We start from the raw sequence: 22791 nt of genomic DNA on the forward strand, positions 1-22791 counted from the left end.
TAGACTCGTTTCAAATGAACGTGCCTACGACTCTCAAATTATCGTTTAACAAATGAAAACAATACCAGTCGTTTGCAATATCGCAGGAAAAAAAATCAGTCACTGCTATTCGAAGGCAGTCGATTTGTGGGTACGGTCCCTTACTGAGAGTACCAACTAACCCCAAATAAAGAATAACAGCAAGAACATTTGTCATCAGTGAGTAATCTTATTGTTACACAGCACTCAATAAGTTTAGTATGACACATCAATCTAGGTCTGGCAGTTAATTCTGGTTTAAACACATTATTACATATATCATAAATAAATACAAAGGAAAGGCAGGTACAAATCCTTATAGAAGAGAAATCTGGACCGTGACGAATCTAATATTTCCAGCCTTTCTTCAGATTGCCTGACGGGTCAATTGACAGCTACCTGCAGATCGACAGTTCGGGTTCAAATCCTCATTACACTCCGTATGTATGGTTAGTCTCGTATATAGGCACACCTGTCTCGCTTTACCTGATAGTCAAGTCGACAAAATGCATCCACTGATAGTGCAAAACACTAGGGCATTGAGGTTATGAAACTTGTTAAGGGTGTCTTGATGTGGAATTTGTCAGGAAATGTGCCTATCTGTATTTGTGTCCCTATTTCACACAGCACAACAATCAACCCATCAAAGTAATCCTCAGAACACAAGGTATGTAGATCATATCAAGTCCGTGCTACACATTAATTAAAGCCTAATTGTTTGGTGTTATCTCGTAAGGCAATGAAATGGACAAGAACATGTAGAATTTTATAAATGTTTATAATACAGTCTATGACACAACACAAGCCTTGTACATCCCTGCAAGTCACCTTACCAACATGTTTTGAAATCTCGGACAGTGTCGAATTCATAATCCGAAATTTTTGGTTTATGTCGATTACATTCCTTCAGCCGTTTAATAATATAAAATATGATGTTTTGGAAAAGCATTAGTGGGGTCCCCTACATTACCACTTGATGGATGATTTACATGTATGTGAGAAATACAAAGATGCGCACGTTTTCGTCCCTGCCGTTGTCTTTGTACATAATTACATTAATCTTAATTACTGGTGGTTTTATATATGTTGTATATATTCAATGTTAATAACGATTATTTTGAGCCTTTTATTGTTGGGTTTTATTTAACTCATTATTTAACAAATTTGCACATATCTGACATCAGGGGACCCTTAACGAACTACGCCTTCTGCACGTGAGCCGGACGAACTAGTGGCGCTTAAACGGAAAACTGTTTAGCTACTTGAATTACGCGAGTTGCACCCGTCAACATTATATGTTCGTGAAGTCACCGTAACAAGTAAAAAATGACGCCTAGCAGAATAAACACTGCTGAGCAGAAGTGCGTACGAGTACACACATGCAGGCAATATCAATCAGATTTGGGGGCCTCCGTGGCTCAGTCGGTTAAAGCGCTAGCGCAGCGTAATGACCCAGGAGTCTCTCACCAATGCGGTCGATCTGAGTTCAAGTCCAGCTCATGCTGGCTTCCTCTCCGGCCGTACGTGAGAAGGTCTGTCAGCAACCTGCGGATGGTCGTGGGTTTCCCCCGGGCTCCGCCCGGTTTCCACCCACCATAATGCTGGCCGCCGTAGTATAAGTGAAATATTCTTGAGTACGGCGTAAAACACCAATCAAAAAAAAAAAAAAAAAAAATCAATCAGATTTAACTACTGTTATATTCACAAGTTTTTAACTGTTCTGTCAGGTATCCCGAGACAGGTTTTTTTTTTTCGAGACTTGATAGGTTTATGACTTTTTGAGAATTAAAGCTTCTTGTTCGTTGTGGTACTGGTATTGCCTTTCCGAGACAGAATTATTATTCCTCTTGAACCACTACATGTATTTCACCAGCTCTAAGGAATGCAGCATACATACAGTGTAACAATGTGATAAAAAAATTTAGCCCTTGCTGGGCATATTTTGAGATTGTGTGAAGAAAATGAAACACAGCAGACCCCAAACAGAACACTTCAAACTCACATAAGAGCCAACACTCCAAACTCACATAAGAGCCAACACTTCAAACTCACATAAGAGCCAACACTTCAAACTCACATAAGAGCCAACACTTCAAACTCACATAAGATTCAGACTTCCTATGAGAGCTCAGCCTGAAAAGTGCTTTTTTAAAAATAACCTTCGATATAATTAAAGTCATACAGAATAGAGTAAATCCAGAGCAGCGGCGACAGTGTTATAACTCGCAAATGGTCACACGTAACCGGTGAAATATGGCCTCTTATCAATTCAGATCAGTTAGGGTTTTATTCTAGCTGTTCATGTTTATACTAAAATAGTCGCAAGCTACCTACACGCTATTATTATTATTAGAAATATTAGAAAATAAATACAACTTACACATGGACTGTATCGGTTTGATATCTTTAAGAATCACCATAAGATACATTCATTTCATATACAAGGTAGATTCTGCCCTAAACAAAACACTGCAATACTGTTTACCTAGAAAGGTACGGCTCAGCAATGTACCAGTTGTTTCTACTTCATATGTTCCAAAGTATGAATTAAATTACTGTTAGATATCTCAATCTGACCTAGGTGGAGCTTTATGGTGCATATACAGGTTTATCAATCTGACCTAGGTGGAGCTTTATGGTACATATATAGGTTTATCAATCTGACCTAGGTGGAGCTTTATGGTACATATATAGGTTTATCAATCTGACCTAGGTGGAGCTTTATGGTACATATATAGGTTTATCAATCTGACCTAGGTGGAGCTTTATGGTACATATATAGGTTTATCAATCTGACCTAGGTGGAGCTTTATGGTACATATATAGGTTTATCAATCTGACCTAGGTGGAGCTTTATGGTACATATACAGGTGTATGAATTTACACATGCGTGTACATAAAATAGCGAATTTCACAATCATTGTACATGTACACGTACCAGCAATCTTAACCAAAGCAACTGTAAGCAAAGTCAGTCTTCACTTTAAATATGATTCCAGTCAAATTACACAACAAAATGACAAACAAAATTTGTTAATACTTCTGCATCAGCCGATTTAGTTTGGAGCTAACATCAACCCTATATGTACATGTATTTTGTTGTTTTCTGTCAACATGGCAAAGAAATTCCGATCTGTATCACAGTCAGAACTTCCTGAATCACGGTTTTCGGTGCATTAAGTTGAACATCCTGACCGCCCCCTCCACCCCCCGAGTCCAACCAACGATTCATCAACTGTTTCCTGTTGCCTTTGACCAAGGAGAACTTAAATTGTAACTGAAAGTAAAATTCATCCTAAGTCAGTTCTTTGTTACCAACATACATACAAAAGCCAATTCCATGTCCAACTGACGGTTCACTAATTAGATTTTCTTACCTTCCTTAAATTCAATTCTGACTATAATATTCACATAGTGTCTTAAGTGTGCTTTTCACCTAAACTGATCTCAATTCCAGCCCTATCTGAACCCCCAAATAATCTTTCAGACTGCCCACAGCCATAGTAAACACACTACTGACACTGTCTGGATGTTCTGGCTTTACTGGAAGCTCTTGTATTGTTTTCTGTTGTCTTTGAATTCACTACGATTATCTCACTTCTGACTCCAACCATGCCATCTGGAAGTTTATGCATTGTTGTTTGTTGTCTCTGAAATGACAATGAGGAACTCACTTCTGACTCCACGCAGAAGTTCATGCATTGTTGTTTGTTGTCTCTGAAATTGACAATGAGGAACTCACTTCTGACTCCACGCAGAAGTTCATGCATTGTTGTTTGTTGTCTCTGAAATTGACAATGAGGAACTCACTTCTGACTCCACGCAGAAGTTCATGCATTGTTGTTTGTTGTCTCTGAAATGAAAATGAGGAACTCACTTCTGACTCCACGCAGAAGTTCATGCATTGTTGTTTGTTGTCTCTGAAATGACAATGAGGAACTCACTTCTGACTCCACGCAGAAGATCATGCATTGTTGTGTGTTGTCTTTGAATTGGTAAAAGGGTCTCAATTCTGACTCCAAACAGAAGTTCATTCATCGTTTTCTGTTGTCTTTGAACTGGCAGAGAACTCACTTCTGACTTCAAGCATCAGATCATCAATTGTTGTCTGTTGTCTTTGGATTGGCCGAAAAGATCTCAATTCTGACTCCAAACAGAAGTTCATTCATCGTTTTCTGTTTTCTTTGAAGTGGCAAAGAGACAGTTCATGCATTGTTTTACATCATCTCTGAAAAGACATGATGAAAACACTTCTGACTCCATGAAAAAGTGTTTATAGAAATATGTGTTCATAGTTCAGCATCTAGCCCAGGCTGCTGCAGGTGTCGTGGTTTTCTAGCTGAGGTGTTGGTTTCCAGCTGAGGTTGTTGGTTTCTCAGTTTCTAGACTACTCAACCAATTGTCTAGCCCAGGCTGCTGCAAGTGTCGTGGTTTTCTAGCTGAGGTTTTTCTGTTTCTAGCTGAAAGTGTTGGTTTCTAGCTGAGGAGGCTGGTTTCTAGCTGAGGTTGTCAGTTTCTAGCTGAAAGTGGTGGTTTCTAGCTGAGGTTGCTGGTTTCTAGCTGAGGTTGTTGGTTTCTAGCTGAGGTTGATGGTTTCTAGCTGAGGTTGTTGGTTTCTCGCTCAGGTTGCTGGTTTCTAGCTGAGGTTGCTGGTTTCTAGCTGAGGCTGTTGGTTTCTAAGTTTCTAGACTACTCAGCCAATTGTCTAGCTCAGGCTGCTGCAGGTGCACAGAACCCATATTCATTAAGCAACTTAAAACTTAAATCATAAATGACAAGTGCCTAAAATGCCAGAGCAGTAAAGAACTCAAACTGTGGTTTGTAAATTGTTCTTTTAAACTTCCTGGAGAGAAACAATTTAATTGCTGCTGTATTTGAATTCTGACTTAAAGGGGGAACCTGCCGGGGAGCTGTTGACGTCTTAAGACGCTTGATAAATATGGGTACAGGCTCACAGGCTGTTTTAGCCAATTGTATATTGTAGCTCATGGTGTTGTATGGCCTGTTTTATCTGGTTGTTGCGGCTTTCTCAGTTCAGAGGCTGTTTCAGCTGGTTGTCTAGCTCTCGTTGCAGGTATCTCAGTTTATAGACTGTTTCAGCTGGTTGTCTAGCTCTAGTGGTTGACGGTTTCTCAGTTTACATGTATAGTCCGCTTCAGCTGGTTGTCTAGCATTGGTTGTTGTCAGTTTCTCAGTTTCTAGCCTGTTTCAGCTGGTTGTCTAGCTCTGGTAGTTGACAGTTTCTCAGTTTACATGTATAGCCTGTTTCAGCTGGTTGTCTAGCTCTGGTGGTTGACAGTTTCTCAGTTCACATGTACTTGTATAGCCTGTTTCAGCTGGTTGTCTAGCTCTGGTGGTTGTGGGTTTCTCAATTTACATGTATAACCTGTTTTCGCTAGTTGTCTAGCTGAGGCCATTGTAGCAGTTGAGTATGGCTGGTTGTCTAGCTGAGGCTGTTGTAGTAGTTGTCTAGCTGAGGCTGTTGTAGCAGTTGAGTATGGCTGGTTGTCTAGCTGAGGCTGTCGTAGTAGTTGTCTGGCTGAGGCTGTTGTAGTAGTTGTCTGGCTGAGGCTGTTGTAGTAGTTGTCTAGCTGAGGCTGTTGTAGTAGTTGAGTACGGCCAGTTGTCTAGCTGAGGCTGTTGTAGTAGTTGAGTACGGCCAGTTGTCTTGCTGAGGCTGTTGCAGTAGTTGAGTACGGCCAGTTGTCTTGCTGAGGCTGTTGCAGTAGTTGAGTACGGCCAGTTGTCTAGCTGAGGCTGTTGTAGTAGTTGAGTACGGCCAGTTGTCTAGCTGAGGCTGTTGTAGTAGTTGAGAATGGCCTGGTCAAGGTTCATGTCAGCTTGAGTCACATGATGCCTGGCCAACATCACATCTTCAATCTGTGTGACCTGGATGAATTCAGCGACGAGTTGAGCCTTCACCAGCTCCACAGGGTCCTCCTTGAGGAGGCTCAGGGGCTTTGGCTTGGCAGATGATGCAGTCCCATGGGTATTATCTGAATACACAACAATAAAGTGTACAGTGTGTATTTATTTATTTATGTGCTTCAAGTTTTCCACGGTCAGTTTTATGAGTGGGGGAAGCTGCTAGGTGCTGTCGACCAAGGCATTATAGACAATGAGAGCGGGGCAATCCAAAAATATGAATTCCTTGTTCAAGGCAGAATGTTCACATAGGAGGCCATCACAAATTTAAAACATGTAGACCAACACGGCAGCAAATTAGCAAGTATACTTACCCACAAGGAAAACATCTTTCTTTCCACTTGGGCTTGAAATCTGTAAAGAGAATGATCAACCACATCTTTAATCTTTTGGTTTGATTGTTCAAGTATATTTCACTTCTACATGAATGATGCCAGATGGCAATCAGGTTTAATGCAGGGGGAGAAAACCCGGTTAACCCTACATACCTAAAGCCACAGATGAATTTGCGTGGAGGGAGGGAGGAAGGGGGGAGGACTTGGGAAGACCACCCATTGCATATGTAGTGGGTCAAAAAGCGACACATTAGCCAAGGGAACCAATGAGGGGACCAGTCACATCTGTATAGTATATCAGAAAGTGTCACAAGACACTTCCCAGTGCAACACTGTGACCTCTGACCTCATTATGTGTGATGTGCACAAGGTGTATTTACGCTATGTGAAATTCCTCGAACATTTCGCACTGAGAAAATCGAATTTCAGTGCAGTTTATGCATTTTGAATTTGAGTTTTGGAGAGAAAACTGTCTGATATAAGGGCTTCACAAAAAGTTGAACTTTATCAACCAGTAATGATTGCAAGGGAGCATAACCCAAACCGCAACCAAAAATAAATGTGATATAGCGCAATTTAGCGTAGTAAACTGTAGCGGGAGCTCGGTGTAACATTACGATTTGCTGAACTGCGCATAAACTGGTTTTATCCACTGAGTGGCAGAGAAACTAAGCACATAATAGACAAGCTATATACTCAAAAGGTAGATAAATGCACATGAATTAACAAATTAAATCACAATGAGATCAAAGTGTCCTGACACTTGAAAGCAATTCAAATAATTTTCAAAATGCAATAAGGCTATTCGAAGTTAACTTTGACAAAAAGCAAATTAATCCCAACCACTAGACAAAATTAAGCTATTCTGATAGCAAAAGGGAAAGAAACCTACCTGTACACTTTTCTCTAATTGTCTTTGTCGTCGAATCTCCTCTCTAACCTTCTTTAGTATCTCAACATGATCATCTTCCCCTACACTCAGAGCATCTGTAAACACAAAGCAAATTCACAACCTTCAACTATGAAGACGAGATTTTTCTTTAGTCTCTCTAATTGATCATCTTTCCTTATGGCCAGCACATCTATCAACACAAAGCAAACCCACAACCTTCAACATGAAGACAAGATTTTTCTTTAGTCTCTCTAATTGATCATCTTTCCTTATGGCCAGCACATCTATCAACACAAAGCAAATCCACAACCTCCAACTATGAAGACGAGATTTTTCTTTAGTCTCTCTAATTGATCATCTTTCCTTATGGCCAGCACATCTATCAACACAAAGCAAGTCCACAACCTTCAACATGAAGACGAGATTTTTCTTTAGTCTCTCTAATTGATCATCTTTCCTTATGGCCAGCACATCTATCAACACAAAGCAAATCCACAACCTTCAACTATGAAGACGAGATTTTTCTTTAGTCTCTCTAACTGATCATCTTTCCTTATGGCCAGCACATCTATCAACACAAAGCAAATCCACAACCTCCAACTATGAAGATGAGATTTTTCTTTAGCCTCTCTAATTGATCATCTTTCCTTATGGCCAGCACATCTATCAACACAAAGCAAATCCACAACCTCCAACTATGAAGACGAGATTTTTCTTTAGTCTCTCTAATTGATCATTTTCCCTTATGGCCAGCACATCTATCAACACAAAGCAAATCCACAACCTTCAACTATGAAGATGAGATTTTTCTTTAGTCTCTCTAATTGATCATCTTCCCTTATTGCCAGCACTTCTATCAACACAAAGCAAATCCACAACCTTCAACTATGAAGATGAGATTTTTCTTTAGTCTCTCCAATTGATCATCTTCCCTTATGGCCAGCACTTCTATCAACACAAAGCAAATCCACAACCTTCAACTATGAAGATGAGATTTTTCTTTAGTCTCTCTAATTGATCATCTTCCCTTATGGCCAGCACTTCTATCAACACAAAGCAAATCCACAACCTTCAACTATGAAGACGAGATTTTTCTTTAGTCTCTCTAATTGATCATCTTTCCTTCTGGCCAGCACATCTATCAACACAAAGCAAATCCACAACCTCCAACTATGAAGACGAGATTTTTCTTTAGTCTCTCTAATTGGTCATCTTTCCTTATGGCCAGCACTTCTATCAACACAAAGCAAATCCACAACCTTCAACTATGAAGACGAGATTTTTCTTTAGTCTCTCTAATTGATCATCTTTCCTTATGGCCAGCACATCTATCAACACAAAGCAAATCCACAACCTTCAACTATGAAGACGAGATTTTTCTTTAGTCTCTCTAATTGATCATCTTTCCTTATGGCCAGCACATCTATCAACACAAAGCAAATCCACAACCTCCAACTATGAAGACGAGATTTTTCTTTAGTCTCTCTAATTGATCATTTTCCCTTATGGCCAGCACATCTATCAACACAAAGCAAATCCACAACCTTCAACTATGAAGATGAGATTTTTCTTTAGTCTCTCTAAATTGATCATCTTCCCTTATGGCCAGCACTTCTATCAACACAAAGCAAATCCACAACCTTCAACTATGAAGATGAGATTTTTCTTTAGTCTCTCTAACTGATCATTTTCCCTTATGGCCAACACATCTGTCAACACAAAGCAAATCCACAACCTTCAATTATGAAGATGAGATTTTTCTTTAGTCTCTCTAATTGATCATTTTCCCTTATCGCCAGCAGATCTATCAACACAAAGCAAATCCACAACCTTCAACTATGAAGACGAGATTTTTCTTTAGTCTCTCTAATTGATCATCTTTCCTTATGGCCAGCACTTCTATCAACACAAAGCATATCCACAACCTTCAACTATGAAGACGAGATTTTTCTTTAGTCTCTCTAATTGATCATCTTTCCTTATGGCCAGCACTTCTATCAACACAAAGCAAATCCACAACCTTCAACTATGAAGACGAGATTTTTCTTTAGTCTCTCTAATTGATCATTTTCCCTTATGGCCAGCACATCTATCAACACAAAGCAAATCCACAACCTCCAACTATGAAGACAAGATTTTTCTTTAGTCTCTCTAATCGATCATCTTTCCTTATGGCCAGCACATCTATCAACACAAAGCATATCCACAACCTTCAACTATGAAGACGAGATTTTTCTTTAGTCTCTCTAACTGATCATCTTTCCTTCTGGCCAGCACATCTATCAACACAAAGCAAATCCACAACCTCCAACTATGAAGATGAGATTTTTCTTTAGTCTCTCTAATTGATCATTTTCCCTTATGGCCAGCACATCTATCAACACAAAGCAAATCCACAACCTTCAACTATGAAGACCAGATTTTTCTTTAGTCTCTCTAATTGATAATTTTCCTTATGGCCAGCACATCTACCAACACAAAACAAATCCACAACCTTCAACTATGAAGACCAGATTTTTCTTTAGTCTCTCTAATTGATCATCTTCCCTTATGGCTAGTACATCTATCAACACAGTCAACACAAAGCAAATTCACAATCTTCAGCTATGAAGAAAAGACTATTCTTTAGTCTCTCTAATTGATCATTTTCCTTATGGCCAGCACATCTATCAACACAAAGCAAATCCACAACCTTCAACTATGAAGACGAGATTTTTCTTTAGTCTCTCTAATTGATCATTTTCCCTTATGGCCAGCACATCTATCAACACAAAGCAAATCCACAACCTTCAACTATGAAGACGAGATTTTTCTTTAGTCTCTCTAATTGATCATTTTCCCTTATGGCCAGCACATCTATCAACACAAAGCAAATCCACAACCTTCAACTATGAAGACCAGATTTTTCTTTAGTCTCTCTAATTGATCATCTTCCCTTATGGCTAGTACATCTATCAACACAGTCAACACAAAGCAAATTCACAATCTTCAGCTATGAAGAAAAGACTATTCTTTAGTCTCTCTAACTGATCATCTTTCCTTATGGCTGGAGAATCTATCAACACAAAGCAAATCCACAACCTCCAACTATGAAGACAAGACTTTCAAATTCAAATGAATGTGTCAGCTTATATCAACTCCTAAATGTTTACCCTGTCCAACATAAAACATCACAGGGCCCTGCATGGCCAAGTGGTTAACATGCTAGGAGACTCTCATCAATGTGGTCACTGTGTGTTCAAGTCCACGTCATACTGGTTTCCCCTCCTTTAGTATGATTGAATGTCTGCCAGCATCCTGCAGATGGTCGTGGACTTTGACCTGTTCCTCGAACCATAAGTGAAATGTTTGGTATAAAACTCCAATCAAATAAATAAATAAAACATAAATGAACCTAATGTATATGGTAGCACAGTGTTAAAACTCATTTTGTTCAATATACTGACCGCCATTGTATAAGGGAAATATTCTTCAATATAGGGTAAACCACCAATCAAATAAATACATAAGAAATCAAAATGCTGTACCTTGATTGTGACTGAAAGGAACAGTAGCGGGTGGGTCTGGAAAAGAGGAATCTGGGTGACCATCAGCCACAGAACTGGGGCCTACTGTCACAGAACTGGGCTCCGCAGTCACAGAATTGGGGTCTACAGCGACAGCACCATGGATATTCTCATAACCGTTCACAGAGTCACTGTCTTGAATCACAGAATCACAGTCTGAATCCTCATCTGAAACACTCCTGTCGTCCCCATAAGGCTGCAAATGATTCTGAAACCCAGTCTCACTTGTAACACTCACATCAGTCTCCTGGGCCTGACTACTTTCTGTGTCTGAAGGAGATAAAACTGAGGGGATAGTAGTTTCCTCAGAGCTGGTTGCTATGGTAATGCCGTTGTTGATGTCAACATCGTTCAGAGACACTGGAACTGGCACCCACTTCAGCTTAGTGCTCTTTACGTCTGTGGTTGTTACCTCTCGTTCAACTGTTCCAACTATGGAGTCAGTTGCTGTGGTAACTGGTTCATCACATGACTCTCGGCAGGTTATGATGTACTCCGTCATCGCCCTACGATTCTCATATATCACGAACTCATTGAAGTCTCTAGGACAGCCCTGCGGAGCCAAACACAAAGTTACAACCACAAACTGTATAAAATGACCTAAAATTTCACAAATAACCAAGTTGGACATATTGCCAGATACTGAGAGTTCTACTGATCTCAGAAAGGTGTTTTAAGGTTTGTGTGGAACGTGGGATTATATCCTACAGCAGAAATGCAAGGTGTGACCCCATGAGTAATATTTTTGTAAACTTATCATCCTCTACACAGTAAAACTGCACTTTTGGTGATTTATCATTTTTATTTCATTTATTTTATTATTTATCTATTTGACTACTGTTTGACTACTAACACCACACACTACAGTTTCCCCCCTCAGGCATGCCAGGTGGAGGTAAACTGGAGTGTCCTAACTTACTGAGGACTCTACATAGGACTGACAAAGTTGTCATTGACAAAAATAGTTATTCAGTGTATAATTTGGGATTTGGACATTTGTTTAAATGTACAGTGTAAACATAGATTATACCACCAATTACAAGCTGTTTCATGATTATGTAGTTCTGTTAGTTGGGGCCAATCTCACAAAGCTTCTGAACCCAACTAACAGACATTAGAGGGTCATGTAGCCAACTAACAGACATTGGAGGGTCATGCAGCCTACTAACAGATATTAAAGGGTAATGCAGCTGGTTAACAGACATTAGAGGGTCATGTAGCCTGCTAACAGACATTGGAGGGTCATGCAGCCGGCTAACAGACATTACAGGGTCATGTAGTCGACTACTGTAAGCATGACAAAAAGTGATTACGCTATTTCACAAAAATGAAACCCTCTACAGCATTCTGGCTAATGATGGTAATTGTTAAATTAGCTTCAAAATATAAATCAACTAAACTACCAGGTATAAAAAAAAAACTCCGCAAAAATTTTTTGTTTTCGACACAGCCTGTAGAAAAGTTGATTTGTTCTATTGATTTACTTACCGTATACAGATGTGACTAATGATTTCAGGCTAAGGATTTCATGCTAACTTTTAACATCCAAAACAAAGAACTTTAGACTTTAGCGGGTCATTCAACCGACTAACAGCCAAACATTTTATCTGTGAATGGTAGATCCAGGGTCAATCCTGGGTCAGGGTCACACGTAAGACCTTAAAAGAGGAAATTGTTACTTCCTTACTTGGCATTCAGCATTAAAGGGATAGTGCAATGACAGGTTGACCCATATCAGTATAATGGCTCGGGCGGGGTGGCTTACTTGCCTTCGGTAAGGCGTCTCAGTGAAGCAGCACTAGATAAAAGAGTGGTTGAAATCCATCCTGCAAAAAGATGGCACAATGCATGCACTCTGAGGATTCCTTCATTGTCATATGATTGAAACACTGTTAAATATAACGTTAAAACCTAAGCACGCACTCACGCTTTAACAACGTACAAATCATTTGGAGCCTTATTTTCATAAAAGTAAATGTATAAATTCCACTGAAAAAAGGCGCCTTGTTTGTTGAAAAGGTTGAAGATTTAGGGTATACCTTCACAGTATTAACTGGATACAACAACGCATAATGTAAATCTTCCCCTTTATTAAGCTCTAACACATTTTTCTTCAGTGGAATTTATGCATACAATTATTATGAAAATGATGCCACAATGATGTGTTTATGTCACAAGATGCAAGATTCCAAAAACTGGGCAAATTATTTCACTACACCTCATAGTTCTCTCGGAAAGTTTGTTTCAGAAGCAGTGGACAAGGTTGAAGAATTCAGGTATATGTACCTTCACTGAATCATAAAATTTCCTGCCACCAGAGGGCTTTTCTTTAGCAGGTTCTCTTTTCAGAGCTGAATCACTTTGTCCTCTAGGATAGACCTATAAAACAGAGGAAAGAAACATCCACTTGCATCAGAAGAGTTTCAACATAACACCCGTCTGGTGTTACTGCTTTTAACTTATGCTAAACAATACATGCAGTGTTTTATAACTCTTTAAATTTACCTTAATGGGATACAGAATCGATTCTGATTGGGTGGTGTGAGAAATAGGCATGTTCAGGTTATGCACAGCCTATTTCCTTTTTTTTTTAGTTTTTGATACAAACAATCTGTAAGTCTTACATATGACAATATCACATTGCAAACGTGTGCTTTGCAGACAAGGTTCCCCTTCTACTGGGTTACCCATGTTAACACGTGGAGTTAATGAGACAGTCACAATGTCTGATTCTGTCAACCTGACCACAGAGTTTGCGGAACAGATACATGCTTACATGATTAGCACTACATGCTAAAAGGATGCATGGTCTCAAATCAGGACAGTGACAGACTTCTGTGATGGTGGTGCATCTTTGAACACTGTAGGTGGGGGGAGGAAAATGGCTTCAGTCCATGTACTCTAGCCATGTGTGCAAAATTAGGCCGTCTTTTTGCCATCTTGACTGTGAAAACTGCTCAATGCTACGAGTATATTTTCGACTACAATCCTACAAAAATTTGAGTATTGGTACCAGAAAAAGACAAAACTGAGTTTTTGTAATCCGTCAGGGCTTTAGGTTCAACTGGAATCTGGGAATCTGCTACATGCCATGACTTCCATACAGCAAATTTACGGGAATCTAATTGGATTCCCAGATGAAAGTCACAAAAATAATGTTCAAAATGACCAAGTTTTCTCAAGCTTCCAATTCGTAACTATACTTCTTCTCAGTCAAACTTTTTACGTTATTTTGAATGGGCGTTGTTGTTGCTCGTGACTTTCAAAAGATACATTGGAACGTGTACACTGATGAACAGAGTTCAAAATAAACTGTGAACTAATTTTTAAATGAATCACTGAACTGTTGGTTTTATCCTACATTACAAGTAAATTCTTTAGCATAAACTAACTGACAAATAATGAAATACAGCAGGAGTCAAAATAACTGCTGGCCTGCTGATACTGAAAACTTTGACATGGTGGCAAAAGTTGGGACTAGAAAGTCTGGCAGGCCAAGCTAAATTTGATCAGCAGAGAGGGAAAATAAGGGCTTTAAATCTGTACACAAACTCTGATGAATTAGGGTGTGGTGGGTAAACAAAGTGGGAGTTCATTCGTCTTTAGTTTAATCGATCTTTGGCAACCCGGAAAAGTGAAAGTTTCTGGTGAACGTTGCTATGATACAGGCTATCCCATTGGCTGCGTCTCTCCTGGGGAATAATGAGTCCTTGGTTTTTAGCTGAATTTTACCACTGAATACCCAGTCTAAAATCAACGTGTATAAATCCCTGAACATATCAATCAAATGTCACAAAAAAAAGACTCCTTAGTGGACTTGTAGGGTGGATGAATCAATCAGAATCAAATGTGTGACATGAAAAATGCAAAATTTTAGGTAAAATACAGTTGTACAGACCAGCTGATATATGCTGTGTTCATTTCAAGAATTACATGTACCTTTGTGTCTCCCAGGACAACTCTACACTTCAGGATGCAGACAGTTTGTTCTTTACTCTTCACATACTGAAGACACTTCCTGGGATTGTCACTGAAAAGTGAAAAGCAAACATTTTATTCATCTACATCTAGCAGTACGGTTAACAGTGCTCATTCATGTCGTCTAACCTCTTGTCTTCCATTAATAAAAAAATTTGCGAAAATTTGCCAGTCATTTGCCGTTCAGTTCTTTACCTTGGTTTCCTCCAGCCAAATACAAATAGTCAATTCCTCAGTACGGCATTTCAATATTAAACTATACATATTTACATATTTGCATCACAAATATTATCTAAATCACCGAAACACTTCAGTGGAATGCACGCATACATGTATACCCCAAGGTCATCGTCACAGTTGTAAGAGATAGTGTGTTCTCTCCCAAAATCTCCCTTTCTGCTCAGTCAGAATTCAGATTCTCCTCACAGACAACTCACTTACCTGAAGTATATCCCTCTCCCAAAATCTCCCTTTCTGCTCAGACGTTGATCTAGACTCTCCTCACAGACAACTCACTTACCTGAAGTATATCCCTCGCCCAAAATGTCCCTTCCTGCTCAGATGTTGATCCAGACCGTCCTCACAGACAACTCACTTACCTGAAGTATATCCCTCTTCCAAAATGTCCCTTTCTACTCAGACGTTGATCCAGGTTCTCCTCACAGACAACTTCCTTGGCCACTTTAGTCCCATGGTACAAATATCGCTCATTGATGGCAAACCCTGCACACAAATACATGAAGAGTAAACTACTGCTTATACAGCCTGGTATGTTACTTGATCATAAATATACGTAGAATTCATTACAATTTTTTAAGCTCCAAGGATTCCTCATTCTACATTCTAGATTTTCTTTGTTATTTGATTGATTGAATGAATGATTGATTGATTGCCCTTAAATGTCATTCTCAATAATACTTCATTATATGACAGCAGCTGACATTACCTTCAATATACTGCATATGACAGGAGCTAATGTCAATCCTCAACATATTATTCTGTCTAATATATTATTCTAAAACTTTCTGCCTTCAACGGTCTTCCTGTAATTCTTAAGTGTTATCCCATGCTTTTCTAGCATATTCTGTGAGCATCATTCTGTGTGGGCTTCAAACTAAGCCTTTTTTTTGAAGCCCTAAAATTGGCAAACCCAACCAATGTATAGTAAATGACCTAAAGTTTCGCAAGTGAATTACTGTCTTTTATTTTCACACGATCTGAGTTGGCGGCAAAATGACAAGAAGAGAGCGATTAACCCCAGATTGTTTCATTACCCTGCACGGGCACTTGATAGCTCTGACTGCTAATCCTTGCCACGTGGGGTCAAGTCACTGACACTGAGGTGTGCAGGTCACCCGACTAGTAGGCCTACATGTACATCTCTAAACATACCCATGAATGAAACCGAAGAAAGTATCAAGACAGGAAATGTCAATTACAAATCTTGAAATTCCAAACACTGTCTTAAAGCATGCATAACAACTGTGAATGCCAAAGTTAGGCCTACATGGAAGTCACTACACACGGTCATCTGGTGAAAGGTTGTCTGCTGAGAGCCCTCATAATGCAATGAATATATGTACAAATGTATTTCAGTTAAAGGCGAATTTCACTGAGAAATATCTGTCACCAGCTTCCCATGTCCAGGTACATGTAATTCCAAAATGTATGTCAGTCTGGATGCGTGTTTTGTTTTGTTCCAATCAGAACTGTCCTCCTGTTGCAGGGGAGTTACCTGTTCTGGCGTTATGAAATCAGGAACCCTCGATTAAACATAGAAAACGCAGTTTCCAAAAACTACCACGATTAACTTTGATCAAGGTGCGCCTTTGGTGAAGTAAACCGTTATGTACTAAATTCATTATGATTAAAACTGAGGAAAATATGAATTGTTGGTGGCAGGAGCATAGACTGACAGCTAAGTGAAGCGTGGGCTTGTTTATTACATTACGGAACTGTTCATATAACCCCCTGACCAAAGCCGATGCACTCCCGCGGCGCCAAGTCTGTAAGAACCACAATCAACCCAGTGATTCTCAGGGCAAAACTTTAGGTCATTTACCATAGTTTATCCCCAAAATCAAATCAAAAGGTGCATAAAATGCACTGAAGTTGTCACATGTATGATGATGATGATGGTCAGGTTCACTGGTGAAGCCAACCTGAATGGCTGGAGTAAACCACTAACCTTTGTTAAGTATCTGTGGTCGGCAAACCAGCGAAAGCTGGCTTCAAACATGAGACAAGGGCCTGAAGTCTGGAGCAAAAATGATGCCTTACACAATAAATCATTTTACACGACTTATCAGATAATATAATATATAAGAACTCTCTGTCGGAGACTCATGAATGCTAACTACAGTTGGCTGCAGCCAGTACCTGCAGTACTTTTTGAGATACCACCTCTATCATTTACTGTACGGTAACATTGTTTTCCCCATTATTGGACACTCATACTTCCAAACTCACCATTTCGTCTATTGTCCATGTGTTCTTTTTCTTTCCTGTAACGATCCAACAACATGAAATTCTGCAATCTTTCAATTGACACCACACTGAGAGAAGCCTTCGAAAATTCCCTACAAATAGTGTCATATTCTGCAACCCCAGGAGACAGTGTGACAAGCACGTAGTCCGCATGTGGAGCATCCGACCCACGCGCCTCACAGTCCCACGTTTCTGGTATACCATTATCATCTAGTGGAGACGGTACGAGGCACATCTCTACGTCGATGTTGTCATCCTGCAGGACGTCCTGCTCAAACTGAAGATGAGACGCAGGGCTACACTGTTTCCCTTTAAGAACTTCAGCTAGCTCAGGATTGACAGAATCGCCATCAAGAAAAGCCACAGCCTTGTCGGAATACTTCTCCTGTGCTGCTCTGCGAGATTTCCTCTGCAGCTGCCTTTTTCTCCGTCTCGACTCCACCCCGGACAGTTGTTGTGGCCTAGTCGTTTGCAACTCTAACACCTTCTTTAGCTCCTCACTTTTCTCCTCATCAGATGAGGTGCTCCGATCACTGTCCATGTCCACGCAAGGCCAGCTGTCAGCACTGATCCCCTCAACCTATACCAGCAATACAAAACAACAACTGTGGAAAGGCTGTACGTACTGATTTATTGATTTCATTATGTTTATTTGATTGTTGCTTAACTTTATGATGCACTTTATCTAATGGAAGTCAGATTAAGGGGCGATGGAAACTGCTGTGACAACAGCGAAATTCATAAATATCCCTGTCCAAGACAGGATTTCAACCCACACCTTATGTTACCTGGCAACTGGAAGACAAACATCTTAACTACCCAGTCAGGGCCTGCAGTGGCCTGAGTAGTTAGCCTGGCAGTGAGACCCAGGGGTTCAGGGGTCCAGCTCATTTTCACTTCTCTCCGGTCATATATGGGGAAGGTCAGTCAGCAACCTGCAAACCGTTTCCTCCTACCATAATGCTGGCTGTCGTATTACAAAAGTGAAACATTCTTGAGTCTGGCATAAAACACTAATCGAATAAATAACTACCCAGTCACAACTCGCTCCAAATTTATTACACATACATGCACAGTACATTAAATTTCACACTAGAATAAGCTGCACATTTCGCTTGATTCTAAAACTGAATGTAACACAAATTAACAAGGTTCTGAGTAAACTCTGCAATTTTTCTCCATGCTCAATTTCTTCATTGTTTATTTACTCTACAATCTTTTAGTAAAACTTTTATTCAAGAATATTTCTCTTTTGTGACTGCGGCCAGCATTATTGTGGGTAAAAAGACAGGTAGATATTGGGGATCATGGGCAGGTTGCTGCCAGACCTTCCCACTTACAACTGGAAAAGAAGCCAGCTTGGGCTGGACGAGCTCAAAGCGACTGCAGTGGTGAGAGGCTCCAGGGTCATTGAGGCTCCCTGGTCACAAGCAAGCTAAGCATGATTGCCGCAAAACTACTGATATGTCACGTGATATAACAGGACCTATTTAGTTTGAGAATATGACAATGCTAACATTGTAAGCTACACATCACAGATTGGCCACTGCAAGCCTCACTCGCCTGTTGTTGTTGTTGGAACAGTCAGTTCATGCTTCCCTAGACTAAAGTCCCATCCAGACTATCCAACTTTTCTTGACTCAACAGCAAGTTGAATGCTGTTGAGGTAAGTTGAATGTCCGTCCATACTACAAATCAAATACTTCAACATTGTCCAACACTGCTGTCGTGTGTTGAGCTGTGGTTTTTCACCGAACTTTCAATAAATTGCAGGGAAATTTCAATCTTTCTCTCCAGTGCATGAAACACAATGATTTTCTTTTGTCCCTGTCTTTGTAATCTTCAGAGAGAGTGTTGTACAGGCAAGTGTATCAACAAAACTGTCTCAATGTGAGATCAGTTTCTCTCTTTCCCCTTTGGCGCCGCCATTTTGCTCAGGTCACATGTATTAAGACGGTCACATTATTTCTACACATCTGCTGATTGGCTTCTTTTACTTAACTTCACTCAACTTGTTGACAAAAAATACACATGCACATTTCCAATTCAACCGTGTTGGATAGTGTTGAGTGGTGTTGAACAAAGTTGAGAGCCCGCCCAGATTACTCAACGAGTCTTAACTTGTCCACTCAACTTTAAGGTGTCTTGTTGAGTCTACAAGAGTTGAGTGATGTTGGATAGCATGTGGCTTAATACAATGGATTACAGCACAGAGAGCAAAAAAGGAGCAGTGACTACTTAGTTTGTGAACATCCTATTGGTGAAATCCAGTTTTTTTCAGTCAGGGTTTAATTCCCACTGTTCATGTATATGCTTAGAAAGCAGCAAGTAACATGTCCCATATGTTTATTTATTGGATTAGTGTTTTACGCCATAAAATATTTCACTCATCCACCGACTGCGAACATTATGGTGGGAGGAAACCGGGCACAGCCCGGGGGAATCCCACGACCATCCGCAAATTGCTGCAAGGCCTCCCCTCATGCAGCCCGAGGGGAGCGTCCCCTACCTAGCACCATGGTTCAATCAGAATTCGGCTAAAAAAATGCACTCATGTTAGTTGCAATTTATGAGACATCACTGGTCTAGTATTACTCAAAACGCTTTGTTGTCATCACATTTACGACAATGATACTTTTTTTGGTATGGATACTCATCACACAGGATGGCCATTTTTCTGCCTGACTCACCAGTTGTTGTTGTTGCTGAGTTTTAATTCCTTCCTGTTGACTTGCCCAAATTACCTCTTCTAACTGCAGCTGTGACGCCACCTCCTCATCTCGCGTCTGTACCTCTTCTCCCCCTTGGGGCACACCACCTACCTCAGCTCTCCCAGTAATGGACAGAGACTCCTCCAAGGCAGCTTTTAGTTGGGCCTCATACCACAAGTCGTCTTCATCTGCGTAGGAATTATTTATTTATTTAATGGTTGTTTTATGCTGCTCCTGGGTCATTGTGCTGCACTCGCACACAAACCACTAGGCCACACATGGGAATTATTTATTTCATGTGATTTATTTGAATGGAAACTGGCCCCACACCCAAGAATAGGGAGTTTTGAGACTGCAGACTTTTGTAGCTGTAGGTAACAGTCCTGTTCTAACCTCTGGTCCTGTTAAACATGTTAGGCAACCTCTGCCGACATTAATTTACCAGCTTCCTCTCCAGCCGTAGGTGGGAAAGTCTGGCACAACCTGCAGGTGGTCATGGGTTTCCCCCGGGTTCTGCCCGGTTTCCTCCCACCATAATGCTGGCGGCTGAAGCATAAGTGAAATATTCTTGAACACTACGTAAAAAAAACAATCAAATAAATAAATAAATTGATTTAACGATTACCTATCTCAGTGTTCCAGAGACGAAATGTTTTTCACATACCCATTTTATGGTAAATGTACACAGGATTAGTTGCCACAAATGACAGGTTACAGGATGATAGGGTGCAATGGTTTAGCCAGGGGAATATATCTCACTGCCTTTGGCCTGATTTCAAATTCTGGCTAAATCTACATGTACAGTACAGCCGAGCATTTTTTATCCATAGTGATAAAAGAGTTTGAACTGTCCTGTATTGTTCACTGTACATGTATGTGCAGTCCTAGTCATGACAGCTAAGTGATCTCTTGCCCCCCCCCCCCACCCTTCACCATCACCCCCCCCCCCCATCTAAAGTTCTCATCTAAAGTGGAATTATTTAGGACAGTCACCTGCTGAGTCAATACTTGCCATGAAATAGGTTATTTGTATGTCTGTATATGAAAATGTCTGATTTACACATGTAATCCCCATCTGCTCACCAAAACGGCCAGAAAGAGAGTGGAAAACTGCTTGGCAGATACCTAAAATGCTCATAGTAAACCACTGACCTCTGGCAACTATCTGATGAACTTTCCCATTTGACACAGATTTTCAACCACAGTCAGCTATGACCTACACAGGTGGAAGACAAGAATAAATATCCAGTGAACTTCACTTAAGACAGTGTGTATTAATATCTAAAATCCCTTGCGAGCCCTCCGGAATATCTGTTGCCACCACAACTCCAAGAACAGTGGATGAAGGGACCACAAACGTACCGGGATACGCAGTAGCTGCACGCAACCTGTCTGTATGCTTTTTGGTGTTCTTTACTCAGGAAAGGCTATCTCATGAGGTAACTAGAATATACAAGTATTTGATCAGTGAGGAGTTTTGGGTGCTGCTTGCCTTTGATGACCAGCTTCTCACAGGTTCACTAAGAAAAGTTGATTCTCAAAAGAATTCAGGTTACTCTACTGTGGTACGTGACGGCACCAAATTTTTTACAAATTCTCGTATCAGCATGCATACCTGAGGCACCATCAGTTACAAGATCCAACAAATTTTGACTGTCATCATAGAAATCCACTTGCTCACTAAGAGGTCTTTGATGTGACATTCTCTGCTCCAAATCTCATCTCATCTGCATCTCCTGGCCCTTCATCTACAAAATCGATCAGTGAAACACACCTTACAACACATCCACACATGCTACTACAGTTGCGAATGTAAGTCTCAAATCGAACAACACGTTTGGAGATATACAGAGAGAACCTGCTTCTAATGTGACGGATCCATGGCAAAGAACATTTACCACATCTTCACAGGCACATTCAAATCTTCCCTAGCGTAAATCGATGTCAACCCAGTGATTTCCATAATTAACTCACCTGTTCTGAATCTCACCAGACCTTAAACGATCGATGACAACAGCACAAATTCACAAAATAAATAAATTTACAAACACTACACCCACTGTGGCCATAAGCCTTCTATAACCATTTTGATAACGTGAACAACAACGAACAAGACTGAAGTGATTAACGACATCTGACCTCAGGGACAGGGAAGCAGCCAAATGGGTTACTACAGACTTGCCTAGTGTTACCATAATGATTGCAATAGGTGGGCCCTTTGTTACAATATGTGGCAGACAAAATTCAAGAGGATGCTTGTACAGTCTCGCATGTCTAACATCTATTTAAGACCAACTGTCTTCCACCAATATAAAGCGCACACTAGTTTAACTAATTTAAACAATGAGATCTACTTTCAACAATATATCACCTGCCTCAGGTAAATATCAGAAATTGTCAAAAACAGATTTCAACGTTTAATTTAACTGAACTAATTGCACAGCACACATCTGTAGGAATTAATGTTTATTAGTAATTTGCCGAAGGTTGACTGTTTTCCCCTGGGAAATCAACTTGTCTGGCATTTGTAAGGCTGTGGGTGCTGTCTGACATCAGTTCAGTGAAGAAGCTGCTTTTCACAAGGTACAACTGTCACGTACTAACCATAGACAGCACCCTAGTCTTTACAACAACCCATCTGACATCTATCAAATCACGGATATCTACTCAAATAAATCCATTAATTTTTTTTCTCTGATATCAGTGTCTCTGGAATAACACTTCCTGTCATAGCTCTTTGGAGCCCACAGAGATATATACAAGATTAAGTTCCAATAAAAAAAACATTCACACCATACGTTTACCAATAATTCTACGTGTTCCACAGCACCTGCGTATATGAAAATGGGATTCCCCTATCAAAGTTCCTGGTTTCGATG

At 40.2% G+C, this 22791-nt stretch overlaps 1 protein-coding gene across 1 annotated transcript; it reads right to left on the reverse strand.

Annotated features, from left to right (window-relative positions):
• Nucleotides 1–1766: 1766 nt before the first annotated feature.
• Nucleotides 1767–22686, reverse strand: LOC135477735 (uncharacterized). Its single transcript, XM_064757929.1, has 11 exons — nt 21887–22686; nt 21528–21660; nt 19892–20100; nt 17184–17781; nt 15314–15437; nt 14676–14766; nt 13023–13115; nt 10698–11289; nt 7171–7265; nt 6258–6297; nt 1767–6014 (listed from the first exon to the last, which is right to left on the reverse strand). The coding sequence occupies exons 2-11, from the start codon at nt 21613–21615 to the stop codon at nt 5806–5808; spliced, it is 2139 nt and encodes a 712-aa protein (XP_064613999.1). The 5' UTR covers nt 21616–21660; nt 21887–22686; the 3' UTR covers nt 1767–5805.
• Nucleotides 22687–22791: the final 105 nt, after the last annotated feature.

This window comes from Liolophura sinensis, chromosome 11 (assembly GCF_032854445.1).
Source record: "Liolophura sinensis isolate JHLJ2023 chromosome 11, CUHK_Ljap_v2, whole genome shotgun sequence".
NCBI classification, from domain to species: Eukaryota; Metazoa; Mollusca; class Polyplacophora; order Chitonida; family Chitonidae; genus Liolophura; species Liolophura sinensis.

What these genes read in the sequence shown, in the direction of transcription:
- LOC135477735 (XM_064757929.1), bottom strand. Translation starts at nt 21,615, where the DNA reads ATGTCACATCAAAGACCTCTTAGTGAGCAAGTGGATTTCTATGATGAC. An exon ending in TTGTCCTGGGAGACACAAAG is followed by an intron (nt 13,116 to 14,675) that starts GTACATGTAATT and finishes TCTGTTTTATAG; the next exon opens with GTCTATCCTAGAGGACAAAG. An exon ending in AATTAGAGAAAAGTGTACAG is followed by an intron (nt 6,298 to 7,170) that starts GTAGGTTTCTTT and finishes TTCTCTTTACAG; the next exon opens with ATTTCAAGCCCAAGTGGAAA.